This window comes from Lates calcarifer, linkage group LG10, assembly GCF_001640805.2.
Source record: "Lates calcarifer isolate ASB-BC8 linkage group LG10, TLL_Latcal_v3, whole genome shotgun sequence".
NCBI classification, from domain to species: Eukaryota; Metazoa; Chordata; class Actinopteri; family Centropomidae; genus Lates; species Lates calcarifer.
The window spans coordinates 24579306-24598949 of record NC_066842.1 but is presented as its reverse complement, the minus strand read 5'-3'; the positions used below and the strand labels follow the sequence as shown (position 1 = coordinate 24598949).

The 19644-nt window shown below is 38.8% G+C and overlaps 1 protein-coding gene across 1 annotated transcript; it reads right to left on the bottom strand.

Moving 5' to 3' along the window:
- Positions 1–138: 138 nt before the first annotated feature.
- On the bottom strand, positions 139–14336 carry slc12a3 (solute carrier family 12 member 3). Its single transcript, XM_018704163.2, is given in 26 exon segments — positions 139–1410; positions 1705–1772; positions 1911–2049; positions 2432–2518; positions 3399–3510; positions 3587–3685; positions 3776–3853; positions 4008–4090; positions 4254–4360; positions 5818–5955; positions 6098–6209; positions 6673–6772; positions 6851–7030; positions 7244–7345; positions 8331–8454; positions 8582–8689; positions 9136–9296; positions 10635–10719; positions 10806–10936; positions 11195–11306; positions 11960–12070; positions 12168–12307; positions 12686–12781; positions 12865–12940; positions 13212–13349; positions 13852–14336. Coding segments are annotated over 26 exon segments (3114 nt in total). The 5' UTR covers positions 14137–14336; the 3' UTR covers positions 139–1268.
- Positions 14337–19644: the final 5308 nt, after the last annotated feature.

Below are 19644 nucleotides of genomic sequence, written 5' to 3'. Positions count from 1 at the left end.
CTCTGGGACGCTCGCTCGCCCTGTGAGCATGCGCAATTAATAATTAGTAGGTGCGTCTGGCTGATGAAATGTAATTGACCCCCTCCTTCTTGTAGCTCATTTTTAACATATGTGCACCATCATAATTTCCAGCCTGAAGGATGTTAATCAGTTTTATTCAGGACCTTCTTATTGCAGAAGAAGTAATGCCATTACAGGTCAGATTTGTTATTTTTCATATTGTCATTAGGTGGCTCTTTTTATTCTCCATTCTATGACTCTCAATAAAACAGAAATAAAAAAAAAAGTTTTCTCTCTGAAAGTGTTGCTTTCACACATCGCCCTAGATGTTTTCATACTTTTGTAAATAATTTAGATGTAATTTTATGTCTGTCAAAAGACTAATTTAAATTTCTGTCTGGCCTAAAATGTTTAGGAACAACATATCTTTGGGTGAGTTAACAGTGTGTATAGGTTTACAAAACAGTCTGACATACTGAGGGGGATCATATTTGTGCAGTTGTGTAGTTTTTCCACAGTGAGTCATTGATGAATTGTGTGGACAACTGGTAAAAGGCAAATGCTGTGAGATCAGCCTTTGTCATGAGCTCAATGTGTCTGACTTGACTACAGTCCTTTTATTAGCTGTGTTTGAGATCAGCTTTGGCTGATGGTCAACATGAACTGCCAGTGTCTGCTGGAGTTCCCTTTAAGCTCCCTTTAAGAGAGGTTAAAAGTCTGTTAGAAGAGAACACCTGTGGTGCTGATAAGATAAGAATTCAGGGTCTCAAGGTTGCAGGCCAGGTGCTATCCCACACTATGGCCTGCTGTCCTACACTATGTGTCAAAAATACAACAAATAGAATCAGCTACATTTTGATTCTGTGTTTTCTGAAAATGTAAATTAACAACTAGATAGACTTATATATAGACAAAGAATGTGTTTATAAAACGAACCAGATGAATATGTGGCACTGCTCAGAATTTGCATGCAGTTATTGATTAAAGGTAAAGCTGAGACAGGTGGACTCCCCCTGCTGTTTAAAACTGGTAAATATGTACACAAATGGTATCCTTCACAACTTCCTTTGCTCTTACATTATTTCAAACCTGTTAGTAACAACAATCATATTGTCTTAATTTGTGTAATAAATTTCAGGAAAGGAAAAAAAAAATTTTTTTGTGCACATAATTGGATAAAATTACAAATCATTTAGATAAATAATTGTCTTTGCAATCACTAATGGAAATAATTTGCTCCATGATATGTGCAGACTCATGGACACATTTCACTGGCAGTAGAAGGTGAGAACATTTTCCTGGTTTCCTCTGACCAATAGGACTGGGGGTCTCAGATCACGTGACAAGAAGTCCAGCCATGCCAGGAAGAGAGTACTGGGACACACTCCTCGCCTCCCCACTGGCATGGTGCTATCAGGAGACAGCAAAGGAGATTTAATGAACAGTTTGTGCTTAATTAAGAATGCGTCCAAAACATCCACAGGTGATAACTTGCAAAGGCAAAGAGACTGTACTTTCCGTAACTTGTACTTGATTTTACCTAAAAAATGACAGACAAGGCAATAGTCAAGAGCTATTCACTTAGAGTGGAGTGGTGCAGTTGGCATGCCATTTAATTACATGGCCACTCCTTTTACTCTGCATTGTCTACCCTTTAAGAAAGTAGCACTCCCATGGCCTGAAAAGAACAATTACTCTACTCACATAACAATCAGGGCAGCTTCTCTGGAGTAGTCTTGCAGAACCTCATTTAGACGGATCTGACGGTGAGTCTGAATTCCACAGAGAGGTTTACCATTTTAAGAGAGGACGATAGAGACAAAGACAAGTTTTGAACAGGTGATTTTATATGCTGTATTTGTGTAATGTGTGTTTCTGTGAATTTCTCTGTGGGTGTGGGTGTGTCAGACCTTGGCCTTGTTCCTCTCTAAATCTTGGTCAGTAATCATCCAGGGCTCCTCCTGCTGTCTTGGTGGCCCAGAATCAGAGTCCAGCTTGGGGTTTGTATCCAGCCTGAAGCGACCCACCATGTTCTCAAACTGATGAACACTGGTGAGACAGACATGGAGGGTTAATTTAAAATGCTGAGGCAATATTTTTAGGATTTTTGGAAAATCAGTTTTAGTCATGGTAGAATTCTTTGGGTGTGACAGTGACTTATAGGATTTAGTTACCATCACAGGAGGTTTTAAATCTAGATCTGAGGCAGGCCACTTTTAATGACATGCCTCAAAGATCAGGTAATAAAACAGAACACCTGAAGGACTTTATGATGTCAGTGGATAATTGTGCTTTAGTGGTGCATATTCCCAAATAAATGTTCAATTAAAACAGTGCAGTGCCAGCTGACAGACAGTAGGGCTCGGAGGGCCTATGACATGATGGGGTTTTGCCCAGCTTCATTCTATTATACAAGCTTTGGCATCCTTACTTCCCAGGCTGGGGATTCTGGTAGATGTCAGGAAGCACTTCAACATCATGGAAACCAAGACGGAACTTCTTGATCAGTGCCAATACCCTGCAAAAAGAGTAAAAATCCAGTGTAAGAATGATGATGTGAAATGTATCTCTTATAATGACAAACCTAAAGAAAATTCAGAAAAAAAGCTATGGTACAGTATATGCTCAAAACACCACTCCAAATCTAGTCACAGCCCAGATTATTTGGTAAGGTTAGGGGTTTACCGACCCAGTCCTCCCAAACTGGTAGCAGACTCATCAGGTCCACCCAGATAATATCAAACATGTTTGATATTTAGGAATTAAAATTGGGATGATTGTGATTACTTCAGTATAGTGTTAGCTAACATACGACTGTTGACAGATATTAAAACTGCCAGTTAAAATCTCACCCACAGTTCTCTCTAAAGAACAGACAACCTGTGCATTGCTCCCTGACTGCTCCCTCTGGCAAGATCTTTACAATATCCTGTAGTTTGTGATGCACCATTATTTTCAAATCTTGTAGTATGTGCATGTTTGAGATTAGAGAGAAGAACATATGAGAAGTGTCTCCTTGTATGCGTCATGCAATCCAATTTCAATATAGGTTGGGATTTGAACTCCTGTAGTCTGAGTTTTAGGCATAAAAACTTTTTCAAGTGATACAGTATATCAGTGTTGTGTTAACAGATTATCTCTGCTCCCCCCAAGTGGCTGAATGTAGTAATTTCAGGTTTACTTGAACTGAATTCATCGATAATGTTTTTAGTTGCACCAATTGTGTGCTGCTATGCTCCTACTGTGTAAAAGGTCTGTGATGACTGGATATATTATTGATCTCTATCGGCAGTTCTCTTAATTTAATTCTGACTCTTTTTTAGTAGCGGCACAGAAGAAATCAAGGTGTTAAAAAACTGTAGTAAAATGAAATATTGGGATGTTATTCAAATGCTTACTCCTCTTTCTGCTCCTCCTTCTTGTCTGTATCTCCTCCCACAAACACTCGGACCTTACACCTGGCCCAGCGCTTCCTGCGAGTCAGTAGGTAGGGCAGCAGCAGGGTCAGACCTAGTACACACACACAGTGATGAGGAAACCTATAGTGATATTCTTGACAGATAAATGAATTGAGAGATAATCATACCTCCATCATCAGACAGCCAGTATATGTCAATGGTCTTCTTTCCTTGTTTTTTCTGAAACACTGTACTTGGCTGAGGCGCTGGATCAATAGAGACAGAAGCTGCAAAACAATTTTGTACACACAGAAAACATTTGTTTTACACTTTACACACACTGGGCCACGTTTACTCAAGATTTTGCATATACATACATGTGATACTTGTTTGAATGCAGGCAGGGGCAGAGGTCGTGTTTATACTGTCTGGTGCTCCATCAAAGCCTTGATTGACTGAGTAAAAACAGAGGAATTTACTTGTCAATTTTAACAATGCTGGATGAATGTGGATTGCATTTCCCAAAGTGATGTAGATATTGTAGCAGCAGTTACAGTTGGAGTAAAATGAATTTACTCTCAGGGCTCTTGTTTAAATTAAGGCTCTCACCGTGTGCTTGAGATGGCTGAGAGATATCCAGTCCCTCCCTTATTCTCAGCATGCACACACCATACTGCAGGTCAAATGCATCACTGAAACACACAGACACACTTCTTTTTGCTGGGTGGGGTGGCATTTGTTTTGTCATTGTTTTTAACACTGAATTTTGGACATTGATAACTTTATTGCTAGAATATGATCGTAAGTGATATAAGTATATACATGATATAAAGTCTTAACTCCCTCTGTACTCACTTCAGTATTCCTATGTAGTTATGTGCAGCCTGTGGTGTGTCACTGCACCAGTCTGTCTTGAAACCCATCAGCAGAACATTTGGCTTGATACGACCCAAACCTGCCCCCTGTTGGATGAAGCACAAGAAGGGGTCATATTCACCAAATATAACATGAGCAATCCACATAGCCTCTGATGCAATACCCTCAGATCAGGAGCACTGTATTTCATATGAGATGAAATGATGATACCCATGGAAATGTAACAATATCAACAAATCAAGAGCAGTATATTTAATAAGACAAGACAAAATAAAGGGTTCCTGCAGGAATTATTACAGCTTTGCAAAAGATAATGATTAATGACGATAAAAGTTACAAAACCAAAGCACAGCAATAGACAATAAAAAGAAAGTAATAGAAGCTGGCAGAAATAATACAGTCACCAAATACTTGTAGCAGTATTTTATATATTTGTAAGAATTTGTTATAGTATTTAATGTATTCAGTATTTTGTGTCCACTGTCCATTCAAATGAAAATCCCTCTGCAGAGTTGTGTAATTTCAACACCAGAGCTGAGAGCATCAGAACGACCAACAGAAATGAGTTGCGCTGCTCTGACTCACACTTTCCGGTGTCTCTGTGTCCTCAGTTTCCAACACGTCTCTAATTCCATCACAGTTTTTATAGTGTCGTCATTTTAATGTGACACACACTGTTGCTCCTGTGTTGCCTATAAAATACTTTAATTCATTCACTTAGACCTCACAGAAATACACAGTGTGAGTAACACTGAATATAAAAACAACTTTTGTTTGTTTGCAAGAAAACTCCACAGGGCATTTTTATGTAGCTAGAATAGAGATGTTGAAATGTTTTTTTCCATGTAATGTAACAAGTAATCACAACACTGAACTATTAACAGTCATACTGTGTTGTCGATGTAGGGCAGAGTACAGCAGACTGTGAAAATGTGTTAAATTTGAGTATGTAGTCCCACTGGCCTCATGGTTAAGGTGCATACCAGATAACTGCAATGTCCACAGTTTGATTCCTGGCCATGGGACCCTTGCTGCATTCTGCTTAAGCCCTGCTTTCTCCACATATTTCCTCACTATCTACACTGTCAAATAAAGGCAAAAGCGAAAGAAAAAAATCTTTGATAAAAGGTTTGATTAAGTATTATGTGAACAAAATGTTTGGAGAAATCATTGGGAGGTTATTTGTAGGGAGCAGATGTTCTTCCTTTTTAAAGTAAAAGGCTGACCTCTGCCTGCTATCAGGGAACCTGGTACTGTACTTGAATTTGTCTTCAAAAAGTTGCCCCAGAACATACAATTGTAGATTTATTTAACACTGATGCTACTTCAAACCATCTACCTGCTATAGAGGTTATGTGTCATAACTATAGTAGGAAACTGAGGACTGTGAACATTCACTTACAGCGTAGCAGATTGACATGCAAGTCTTTCTACTGGTTTTCTACTGTGTTGTTCTGATCACTTTAATGTGACAGAGTGACTGTGTGACAGAGAAGGTTCAGACAGTCGTGACATTAAAGTATAATAGATGAGGTATTGTCACCTGTAGCAGCATGCTAACTCCTGATCGGAGCTCTGTAGCCACCACTCCTCTGTAGAATGACTTGACCTTCCGCTGGTTCAACCAGGTGACATGACTGTCACTGCTCACTTTCTCCACTGCTGTTGGGGAGGGACTAGCCTGAAAAATACAGGGTCAAATAAAAAATGTGTTCATTGCTCTACAGAGAAGGCTCTGACAGCTGGAACATGACAATTAAAAAAAAAATCTAATATATTTGGTTTTGTGTTTTTACTATATCAAAAAGTTGAGTTGTACTCACAATGATCACATTGCCACACATCATGAGACTAAGACTCTTGGTGAAACAGCTGACTAGATCCACCAGAGCTGGACGACTGCTGGGAGGACCTGTCAGTACCAAACACTGTGGTCTGAAAGAGGAGCATAATCAGGGGGATGTTAAGCAGTTAACAGCCTCTGTAGACAGTTTAAAAAATTCTTAAAATTTTACAATTCTAATGATAAGTTAGCTCTGGGTCTGTGAGTCCTTTATGTCCTCGATATAATATGTATATAACCATATTTGTCATATGTTTGGATCCTGCCCTTCAGTAGTTAACTTTTAGTCCTTGATATTTGATTCTCTGTTTTATATGACATACTAGGAGGTAGTGTCATTATTACAACTACAATAATACACATTCCAAGTTAAAAAGTATCAATATAAAGATATGAAAGTTGATACCTGAGAAACCACAGCCTAGATTTATGCTCATTAAAACATGCTCATGATAACAGCCATATTTGTTTTTTGCATCTAATCAAACTTCCAAATACAAAAACTGGTAAAGACCAAAGCAGACAAACTACAAGCGTGATTCCACCTTCACTGACCTGTAGTTCTTGACATGGTCCTCTACATTGTTGAGGCCTACCAACTGGTTCAGAGCGATGGAGTAAGCGCCTGCTTGCACTGATGAGCCCCAGTTCACAGCTTAACACAGAGCAGATCAGCAAAGTTAAAAGGATGCAGTAAGGGGGAACAGCTCTTTGTTGTGCGACACTGTGAGACTGTGTGAGTGCGTGTGAGTTTACCAGGCTTTCTTGTACAATGTGTACCCCAAAAGGAAGAAGACAACTCCAAAGGCAATGAGGGCTGCCCACCAAGTCAGCAGGAACATGATCACCACACAACACACAGCACCCAGCAACGACAGCCACTTACTGTAGAACCGGAAGGATGGACGCCAACCTACTCACACATACACACACACACACACACACACACACACACACACACACAGTCTCTGTCATTAATTAATTATGTTTTCTTGTAATAAAATTCTTCTGTGTTTCATTGATTATTCTCATTTAATCAAAAGGTATTCATCCGTCTTGTTAGGATACTCATCTGTTCATACATTTATCCATCTATCTATCCATGTATAATCTCTGAGCTTTCTACCTGGTGAGTTGGTGATTGACGCATGGAAGCAACTGAAGTTGATGAGAGAGTAGGAGCACAGAAAGAAGTTGGAGATGATGGGAGCGATGGTGTTCAACTCAGCTGATGGAAAGACAGAGGGCAGAAGACAGAGAGTATAAGAGAATCGTGGTTCCCATTTGTCTTTTAAGTTACAATGCCAAGATTTTCTTGAAGTCTAGAACCTAGTTTTGGACACAAATAATGGTTTATCGAAAGTCTGTAATTCCATCTCTATCTTTAGTGGTGGAGCCTATCCCCAGGCTACAAACAAGGGACTGATAAGAGATGATGCAGCATCTAGTTCAGCATTTCTGTAATTTTATCTGATTGATATTGGCCTTACTCTTTACTGTTCTCTCTCCTGTCATGGGACAGATTTTGGTGAGTTGCTGATAATGCAAACCGAACACTTCCTTTTACTGCTGCTTCACAATAGAGGTGTCGAGCTGCAAAATATAGGGTGGATTGCACCGTGAAGCAGACACAGAAAACGCAATGTGTTTGTCACTGAGGTTAGCACTGAGCAACTGTCCATCAAAAATGGACAATTAAACAAGACGTGGTGCTTTTAGGCGCTACTTTTTTCAGCAGATCATTTTTATTTTTTGCAAGGGAGAATGGAACTACAAGAAGCAGCAGCCACGGTGAGTTGCCAACTCCCAAGAAAGCCAATGAGCATGTCACTATGTCCTGCTGTGGAAAACTCTTTGTTGCATGTGCAGCATTAAATCAGATTACATATAATTATTTCTGACTGATTTTTTTAATGGTTTTGTTTAGCTGCACTCTACTGACAAAGTAATTGTTCCAAGTATTTGTTGTCTTAAACCACAATTAGTGTTACCATTGTCCAACCAGTACTGAAATCTTCAGGATTATAGGTAACTTCAATGCAGTTTAAAACAAAAACAATTATATGTATGTGTCTTGTTTTGCTACAGTTTTTGGAAAACAGTAATAGTAACACCATGCCATTCCATGTATGACATATCTTGCTTAAGACTGGACTTAAGTTAAATTCCGACTGGGCATTTACAGGGGTCAGAGTTTCTCTTTAAAGCCTCACCAATGAGAATGAAGCAGGCAGCAATGATGTACGTCAGGAGGTAGGCTCTGAGTGGTTCATCATTCTTGCCGTAACCTTTACCAAAGAAGCCAATGAGAGGGTAGAGTTTGTCCTTACACAGACACTACCAACAAAAGGAGAAAGATAAGAGAATAAGAAGAAAAGCTTGTGTTTACACAGGTACAGTGAGATGGACAAGGTTGCATTGAAACCTGTAGAGATGTAGTGATATAGCATATGTGTGCACATACCTGAAAGACTTTGGGAGCAGACACCAGGCAGGCCAAAGCAGAGGATAGAGTTGCTCCAAATATACCAGCAGTGATGAGGGGGGCAAAGGCTGACACCATGCCCATCGACTACAGACCGAAATGTTCTGTTTACTTATTAAGCTAATCTCTTTCACCAGGAGAGAAACTGTTTGTTTGTGTACAAGGTGACCTATTGTTAATGTAATAAAATTGTACAGTAAGACTGAAGCATTTATGCAGAATTACATTACAGTTGGCTTGTAGCTGTCACAGTTTTTTATTTGTATTTTCTGCCTCTGGCAATGATAAAACAGCATGTCACTGAACTGACAGCAAATTGAAGCAGGGTCATGCTTTGGTGCTTTCCAGAGGAAATAGGAAGAATCTGTTTGGATTTTTCAAATACTACAGGACTGCATTACCCAGAATTCATGTAACAACCTTCTCCTTTGTAGCCTGTATTGTGTATTAGACAGAAAGACAATGTGTAGCATTCTTGTGTCTTGAAGTGTGTGTGTGTGTGTATGTGTGTGTGTGTGTGTGCTTGTGTTGACCTGATAAAAGTTACTGATGCCATAGGTGCATGTGCTGTTCTTGATACACTCGCTGAAGTCCCATCCATATTGACAAGCTGTACCAACACAAGTCTCGCTGGATGAGGAGGAAGACAGGGTATCATTTAGTATTCCAGACGCATCCCGTACCACACAGGATCCTGGGAGGAAACAAACACACATGGATACAAGCATAAACAAATACATACAAATAAATTTGCATGCACACAGGATTATATAAATAAAATAAATAGATAATTGTTTTTGGCCCTTGTTAATATCCATATCCAAATTCTGTCATTGTTATTATACTTGTGTATAATGAAAGACAGTCTTGTTTGCTAAATACATTTGTATTAAAGTATATAAAAAGTAATTAAGTAATGTGCAAAGCTCTGCAAGGTTACTTTAAGTATGCATTGTTTCATACACTGTAAATATTGACATAGATGCAGCGCTGAAGTTTAAGGTGAAGCAATTTTCTTTCATCTGCTCTGGTTTGGAACATTGCATCTTTGATGGATCTTGAGTACCATTACTCCTGGATTTATTGGATTTTTACTTCATGTGGATACAACCCAGCACACACACTAAATCAAGATTTTTTTGCATATCCAGTCCTGTAATTAATAATTGGTCATTTTATGTCATATGATATGTCATGTCAGATGATGAGTGTAGGGCCCACACTCATGAAAGGCCCCCATAAAAGTGTCCATGTCATGTGCTACTTTCCTTTTTTTCAATCATAAATTTAATGTTACTATTTTTATTGCTTTACTGCATTCTGTAAAGCAGAAAATACATATAAAAATGATTTAATATCATGCAGTGGACTATGCAACTGCTGTTATCCTGCATCTCTCCATCCTGGTGGCATTGTGTTGTTCTGACAGTGTTGTCTGTCTGGTACCCCTTGAAGGAACTCCTGATCATCTTTTTGTTTTGTTGTTTTGGTGGTTCAGTCTTTAAAAATAATCTTTTAAACTCTGAGAGAAAAGATTTTACAATCATTTTAGTCTGATATAAGTGAGTCAAGTTGCAAAACACATTAGGTGTAGATCTGTGTCCTGTTTTAAGTTAGAGCTGGCAGAATCTTTTTTTTTTTTTTTTTTTTTCTTTAAATTGGTGGTTCCACTCTATTATAGTCTGCAAGGGATAAATTACAGCAAAAATGGAAGGAAATAAAGGTCTGGTGTTAAGGCAGAGAAGCTTTTCTCGCAAATATTGCTGTTTGGCAGGTCATTGGCAGGTTTGCCAGGAGGATGGGCATATACAATGGGACATTAACTTGTATTCATTGTTGTTTAAAGTTAACTTAATAATTCATTGTCTTGGAGTTGGACTGGTTGTCAGTGAGGAACACAGAGGGCTAGGTAGGCAAACATTTTGTGTGTGTCACTGTATTTCTGAGAGACTTGTAGAGTCTAGCATTTGCAGCTGCAAGGGCAAAGGGCAGTCTCAATACAGATTTGCCATGTGGCATGCTTATACAGTACCAATAGTAGCAGAGATGATGAGGTAGGAAATGGTGGTCCAGAATATAGCCATCAGTGTTCCTCGGGGGATGGCCACTGTTGGATTCTGGGAAGAAGAGGGCATAAGACATCAACATAGCGGCTTTTCAACATAATGGAGTGCATTAGGCAGAGAGAAAGAAACTGACATACCTTCAGATCTCCAGAGATGTTAGCTCCTGCCAAGATTCCCGTGGCTGATGGGAAAAAAATGGAGAACATGCCAAAAAAGCTCCCCTCTGGCCCCCGCCAACAGGGCACAAAATTTGCAGCAAAGATATCTGCTGTTGAAGGTAAAATAATCAGTTTACTCAAGAGCTCTTACAGGAAGAGACACACTAGCCTTGAAAAGGTATTATTTGAATAAACAGTTGATATTCCACTGCAATGATATGGAAATTGTTTATTTTTATAATTTGTTCCAAAGATTGGTGATCTCAGATTTGTGTAAAAACTACAGCACACAATATAGCTTCACCTTCCAAATAAACAGGGGTAACTTGCATGGGTATTGATATTCTGGGTGGGGACTGAATAGTCACCTTTGTAGCTAAAAAAACCTTTGGCTTGTTTCTGTGGTGAAGCAGGGATGATTGTTCCGACAATGTAGCTGGCAAATGACACCATGATGACTAGGAAGAACAGAATCTGGGCCTGTGGAATGCAGAATACACAGTAAACATATGCATGCAGACATTTATATGCAAGAATGAGCTAGACCACAGTTATAAGTGGATGTTTTATCTTGCTAGCTGAGGTGGGTGTGCTAGCAACTAGCATGTTTAAAACAAACATACTTTAACATTCTCAAGCACATGTCTCTCTGTAATTCTTTAGCATGGCAGGTGGTATAAGAAGAATTTTAGGGTAGCTTCCAAATAGTTAACTAAAACAGGCAACCAATGATAGAGCTAAATGAGTAAACATTTGCGTGTTGTGTTAGGGTTCTGGCTAAGGACTGTATTGCTTAAAAAAGAACCCAATCTATTACCTCTGTTGGCCTTGAGAATTACTGACACAAACTAATACAGTTTTATGACTGACATATACTGTCATGCCAGTCACTTTGGTAACTCAAAGACAAGCTAAAAAACAATGCAGGACAACATATCCCCTGAGACTATGACTTCGTGTTTACAGTTACATGGACCTTGAACTAACAATGAGCGGTCTGATGGTATACATCATATGGCAATAAATCATGGTAAATGCTGTGGCCAGACATTCTGGTTTGTTTGGGATTGTCCTGGTTTCAGATAACTTCTCTCCACTGACCACCATTGTCTCATATGTTTGGTTGAGCTAACCTTGGATTCCCATGCCATGCCAGCCATTGAGATGCCTAGCAGACATGTGACAGTGATGATGCCAATGATACGAATGTCATTGGTGCGATCCACCATTACAGCTCCATTTTCCTGAGGAAGAAAGATTAAGAAGAAAGAGACTAAAGAGGCACCGTTTATTGTATGGTATCACTATGAACGCTGGTACCACTGATTACATACTACTCACACGCATAAGATCTGTAACAGTCTCAGCAAAGCCTACGGTGTGCATGGCCACAGCCACAGCATTGGCAAAGGCAAAGATCAGACCAATGGATCCACCCAGCTCTGGACCCAGGCTACGACTGATCAGAAAGTAGGTCCCACCTGAAGACAAAAGGGTGAGGAAGTAGTGAGAATCAATGGCAATAAAAATCTAGGGGTTTACTTGGTAGTAGCTAATCCTTTTCTTGTAATCATTCAAAGGCATCAGAAATTGTTTGACAATGGTTAATACATGAAAATTCTTTACACGGTGCCTTTATTTATTTTTTTTAATTAATGATGTCACATATTATATGTGTATAACAACACTTTAGAATGGCAGTATTGTTTACTATATGGTGTATGTATGTATGCACATTCAAAATACTGTACGTATGAATTAATATTTCCTTTATTTATGCTTTTTCTGATCTTTAGTTGTCTGTAGAAGTGTTTATTTGCATGCAAGCAACTTGTTGCATGTTTACTGGGTGAACAGACCTCCTTTGACTTTGCCGTTGGTGGCAATAGCTGAAGTAGAGAGACCAGTGATCCCAGTTATGAGAGAAGATAGCAGGATAATCACCCAGGTCAGACCTGACATGGAGAGAAAATGAGTGTGAGCCAGATAGTGGCTTGTGTGCAATAAACTAACTTAATCATCTTTTTGTTGGACGTACCTATACCAGCTTGAGCTGTAATCCAAGGCAGCCTTAAGTATAAGATTACCCCCCAGATATTTAACATGCAGCGGATCTACAAGACAGACAGTTATTAGCTGAATTTACCAAATATATCAGACCTGATTAAACCCTGACAGAAATTTTCAATATTTCAAATTATTTTGGCTCCTAAAAGGTTTTTGTCAGCCATGAAAAAAGTTTTAATCAGCAGCAGAACATGGTCTATCGGACTTACCATTTAACTGGGCCTCTCAAAAATACTTATTTATAGAATATCAACATTTAAGCTGCTGCTTTTAAAGCTTTGTACCTGCCAAAACTCACAGTGGTCTAATCCTACTTACCATGACTCCCTGTACCCAGCCAAAGCGAGTAGGCTCAGGTGGTGGATCCTTTTGCCTATCCTCATCTTCCTCAGAGCTGTCCCCTCCTTCCATCTGTTCACCTGTTGTCTCTTCATACATGGGAGGTCTGGAGTCATCCTAGTCAAGTTGAGTTTGGTCAGCTTTATTTATATTGCCCAAAATTCTAAAGCACAAATTTGCCTAAATAGGTTTTACAGTTTCTACAGACTATGACACCCTTTATCCCTAGACTATTAGTTCAAGGAGAAAAAAAAGTAAGAGTAATACCTTTTCCAGAGATAGAAACAATTATATTTGTTAAACAATAAATCAAACTGCGTATGATTCTTTTTGTGATCCACATACAAAAAAATTATTGTGAAATGAACTCTATTGTGCCTTTAGAATATGCTGAGATATTAGCATAATCAACATCAACAGACTTTTGCAACAGTAACAAGAGTGATACTTTGATACTGTTGTATCATGAGGTCAAGATTTATTTCAGACATTTAGATGCATATTCAGTGGAAATTACGGACAGATGCACTTAATTTGTTAAACAACTCCTCATCCAGCAATTCATTAATCTGAATGAGTTAAGAAGCATACAAGCTGATAAAAAGCAGAGAATCCTCACCCCAGGGTTGGCATATAGCTGGTACAGAGATGGTCTGAAGCGTCTCCGACGGCCCCATGCCTCTGAGTTGGCGTAGAAGTCATAGTGTGGTGGGGTGTCCAGAGTTTCGTAGCCAGTTTGAGCAACAGATCCATGGGATGCTACACTGTTTCTGTCACCATAACAATGATAGTAACCAGACTCATTAAACCGTACAGGTGTCTCCTTCCCATTTGGTACTGACAGAGGAACTCTGGGTCTGTATGCAGCCAGATCAACACCATCGCTGGCAACTGGCAACTCCATTCAGAATGGCAGAATGGCCTTTACAGTGTTTTAAGAATGTGACCTCAAAGATGGTCAAGAAAGTAAGCTGAACGATACAGTTTTTATAAAAAATCTTTTCCTTCAGCAGCTGATTTATCTCACACAAGTCAGTCAGTTGGAGTCTCAGGGTGATGGAGCCATTCTGTAGTTTAAGGTGAATGAACCCAGCTTTACTGTGAGGGTTGGTTTTATATTTGACCTTAGCCAAACAGGAAGAGCCCAAGGCCATGTAAGAAGGCTGGTTCAGTGAGCAGCCAAACAAGACTTATTACAAGAACTATTAAACCTGTCATGGGCAATTTCACATTGTAAGGTCAAATCATTTTGGACTGTGCAGTTCAAAGAATTGCACTGTGTCATTTACTGAGGAATCATTTATAAAATGTCCTCATAAAGTTTCAACACTTTCATTTCCCAATAACTCAAATCATGCAGATTTACCAGAAAAAAGGTAGCATAGCCACAAATATTGTTTTGTTATTTTCACTTTATGTTATGCCTGGTGTGTGTCTTGGTTTAATTTGCATGAAGGGTACATTTTGTTTCTGGTTATATTATCACAATTATTAATAATTGATCTCTGTAGGAGGTTTTGGTTATAATGTAATTTTTTACAGCATCATTACACACACAGATTGACCTGTAAGATAACCTTGACTGGGACAACACAAGGGCAGCAGTGTATGCTTCTTGAGGATTCCAGCTGAATTTAAATCTCATTATGTTATTATTATATACAGTATATTTAAAATGTTCACCATCTTTAGCAAGTAGCATGCTAACATTTGCTATTTTGCACTATAGTCATAGTACAGCTGAGAGGGAATGTCATTAGTTTGGCAGGCATTTGCTTATAAACCAAAGTATTGGACAAAAAGTGAAATTTTGACCTGATGATGGATGAAAAGTCAGTTTATCCTGGTGGGCCTTGAATGTTTGTAGCAAATTTCATGGTAATGCATTCAATAACTGTTGATATATTTCACTCAAAAACACAAATGTTAATGTCTTCGTATTGGTCAGAGGGTCATTAAAGTCAGAAACATTTATCATTTGGGAACCAGGAATCTTGAAAATTGTAAAAATGTAAAAATATGATCTGCTGGTAAAGTCATAAAGATTCATTCTCTGGACACAGTGGATATTGTCTCTTCCATGGCAATCCATCACATAGTTGTTGAAATATTTTGCTGTCAAGTAAAGGCGCACACCGGGTGGAATTCTGACATTGCCCTAAAGCCATGCCAATAGAATGGCTAAAAATAAATACATTTTAAGATATGTTATAAATGAGAGCAAAAATACTTGGTTAAGATTTGGGAAACTTTGTTTTTTTTCTAAATTTACTACGTTGTTAAGGCTAGGGCTGTTTGGTTGTTGTTGTTGTTTGTGTGATAATTGTGGTTTTGACGACTCATTCATTCACCCTGACCTACTCCCCGAGACTTTACATTCCTCCTTTCCTCCAAATACAATTGCTATAGCCCTTACTGGGCTTTGTTACTTCCTCATAAACATGTTTTTACAGTTATTTTTTTTTAAGAAGGACAATCTCGTCCCATGTCCCATTATGCATCTAAGTAGCATATTTTATTAGACCCCAACTATTTTTGGAGTGCCAGCTTTCAAATCCAACACCCACAGTTTGTTATACAATCTTCCTGTTAAAAATGTTAAGTTTCAAAGTGAAGATAAACCTAATGACATCACTGTGACATTACCAGGTTTATTTTCTCCTTGATATAGTTTCGTCAGAAGACATTTTATGACTGTTTTCATAGTACTCCTTGTGAAGAGAAAACTGACCTTTACGTGTAAAATCACAGGAGTGCCGCTTTAAACAATCAGTTTATTTGATGTTCACAAACTTTGACCAAGCTCACTGCCCTGGCTACTGTTGAACTACACTTAACAGTATGAGACAAAACAGAGGTGTAGGCTCATTACTTTGAACTTCCACCTCAGTTTTCCAATATTGGTTAAATGATTAAACTGGTCAATTGCTTCTGCAGCTGTGTAAGCCGTTAGGTTTAAGATTAAACAACTGAATCTCAAGTAGCCTGAAAACAAAACCAGGTCCACAAACATGGTTGTTTCAACAGCTGCTCACGTATAATCTTTATTTTCCATAACTCTTTCTGTGGTTGTTTTTTTACTGTTACCTTTTATGCAAATCTAAGATCACTGCTGTTCTTTCATGTTTAGCTAAAATGTAATGATGGCTCACACTTTGCTTGAAGCAATGCAAGCTGCTTAACTGTGCAAGAGTTTAGTTTACATTGTCACTTACAACAATGCTTAATCAACACACAAACACATAGTATTGTGTATTTCACCAGAGCACAGGATACAAAGCCACAGCTTCCAGGCAAGGGCGTGCACATAACCGCACACCCACACAAACACAGACAAACACCAAGTTTCAGAGAATGTACAGGGAAAGCCCAAGGTCACTGTTCATCTCTTTAGTTACTGTGTGTTGGAAAATATCATATTCTCCCCTGCAGATGCATTGTACTTTTTTTTTTCCATAAACAGCTTTGGGAAGCTTGGACAACTGATTTTGTCCAGCTGATAGGAGCTTCAGATCAGAAAACACTTAGAGGGCAAGGAATGGACAACATTCTTCTAAAGGTTATTCCCTCATTTATTGTTATGATAATGGAGGTGGAGAGAACTGAATAATATTGCTCCAAAATCTCCATAGGTTTCAGAAGGGTTGAGATCTTGGAACTGTGAAGGTCATAAGAATAGGAATGGAAAGAACTGGAGGTCAGCTATCACAACTTTTCTCCCACACAAGTTGATGATCATGTTGATAGTGCTGCAGCCTCACTGCAAACTAAACTCAACACTGCCGACCCTGAGGTGAACCAGAGGAGTCTAGCTCCATGATACAATTCACAAATGCATGCTTTTAAGCAGATATTATGAAAGTTGGACAGGAAGTTGAATCCCACCAATGTAATTTTAATTTGATTACATTTAAAAAGCTATCTGAAATGCCAGAACCACCTATTCATCAGAAATGAGACAAGGTGAGATGAGATGAGATGAGATGAGATGAGATGAGATGAGATGAGATGATCCTTAATTAGTTCCACAATGGGGAAATCTTCAGTGTTACAGCAGCAAGGGGGTTGGTACAATAGTAAGAGCACCAGTAAAATAGAAAATACACAGAAAACAGAAATAATTAACAAAGTAAGTAAAATGAATACCTTATCATTACCCAGCTTGTCCCAATGATACCATCAGTATGTGAATGCATGCATTGTGTGTGTAAGTGTTATATAGAATAAGCACTGTATGAATGTGTGTGGGAATGGGCAAATGTGTCCTGTGCTGTAAAGCACTTGGAATGGTTGATATGACAAGAAAAGCGCTATATCAATGCATTCCATAAACCATTACCACATAGACTTTAATATAATTCAAACATCGACACTTGGTGAATCCACAGTGCCTACAGATGTGGAGGGGAGTGTGAATGGTTGTCTCTCACCTCTTGCCCAGTGTCAGCTGGGATTGGCTCCAGCCCCCCACCCCCTGAATTCCGCTGAACTACATTGCATATTCTAGATTGTTGCTGAGGTTATACGAATGCTATTTGCCACCACCAAAGTATAATTAAAGCTCACACCACTGAAAAACCCCACTTGTCAAATAAGCCACTTTGCTTCCTTCACTGTCCTCCTTATGCAAAAGCCACAGACAGGTTAAAGTGCAGCAATCAGCATTAGAAAAAGTCTCTGTAATAAATAGAAAATGAGCAGTTGTGAAATGTACAGTCATAAATATAGAAGAAAAGGTGATAATTATTGAGGTAGATGAAAATTTGTGCAAAAATAAAGTGACCAGAAAAGTCCAAAGTCCAAAATTTTCTGGTTTATTGTTAGGTCAGTCTGGTGTTGTATAGTCTGATGGCTGTTGGAATGAATGACCTGCGGTAGCGCTCCTTCTTGCACCACTATTTACATTTTCACATTACAGGTGAATTTACAGGTTATGTTTTCACTCCTAAAATATGAATATCATGCATTTTGAGTTTTTCAAATCTTGAAATGGTAAGACTCCTTTGACATACTGGTTACTGTCAGCCACACAAGTTAAATGTTTATGGAATGTAATTGATTTGACAAATAAGAGGCCCAGGGAAAGGGTCACTATAGTCAACGACTTATGATAATACTTCTTTGTATGCCTTTTGGCCATAGAATAGGACTTTTTAGCCTTTAACATATTTACAGCCCTCCATGGAGCATCTCTGAGATACTAATTAACTACTACCAAAACCAGTACAGTTGTTTGTGCCTTTATATTGCAAAAAATCTTAAATATTATAAGCTAGTCTTCAAGAAACTCTGTTCAGTTACCAATTTGGCACTGAGGCTGAGGAGGGCCTGAGCAGGTGTTAAATAATGTTGCACCAAGGGTTGACTTCATGTTTCATGTAAATATCTATCAAAAAGAAAACTAGCTGCCAGACTGTTGTTTATGAGCGCAGCAGTGACATTGCAGAAGGTACCTTCAACAAACAAGTAATGGCAGCAATCCAACCGGCATATAGTTGAATTCTTTGAAGTGATCGCACCTCTCTCATGAGACCGCCTATTACAGCTGGAGCTCCTTTGATCACCGGTTCTTTTGAACAGGCGCCTCACTGCAAGTTCCTGCCAAGTTATGCTGTACGCTGTGACATGATTGTAATCTCATGTACATTACAAGCAAGTTTTCACAGGTGTGACAACTTATTTACCTCAATCCAAATGAATATATTCTTTTTTGATTCATCGTTGCTGATAAAAATTTAAAAAATGTGGAAAGGATTTCACTAAAACCTGACTGAAGTTTGAAATACTGTGAGTGATATTATGGGGAGATAGGTGGACTGGTTTCTTTGCTCTGGTCTAGAAGCTGGCAAATGGAACCTTTATGCTGAGCTTCTGGGTTTGGGCAGTGGATTGTTTCTCTGTGGTGGAGGCTGGGGTAGGTTGGTGTGATTCGTGCTCTGGATTTGATGGTAAACACCAAGTTGAAATGCTGATAGGTGGGGAGCACCGCAGAAAATGAAAGTGAAGTAGCCAATGTATACAACATGGTAACTATGGTACCTGGTGCCACTGCTGCTAGCATACCACAGTACCACTCCTCCCAAATTTATGCAAATGAAAGATTTCAGACTTAGACAATGTATATTGTTAGACATGACTAGCTGAATTTTTTCATTACCTGTGAGCAGCCAGTATTTGAGCTGTATATGAACTTCTTAGCAAACTATGACTTATTCACATGTACAACAGATAGGGAGCATCAAACTAGCTAATCACCTTTAGTTGCTAAATGCTGCTAAGTTTGTAGAGTGAACGATTATAGGAGCTTTAAACAGTCCTCGTATCAAACAATAAACAGGGGTTTCAAGATTTGCTAGTTCAGTCAACTAAAAACTCTTTATGCCTTAACTTTTGGTTAGCATTTTATTCTGAT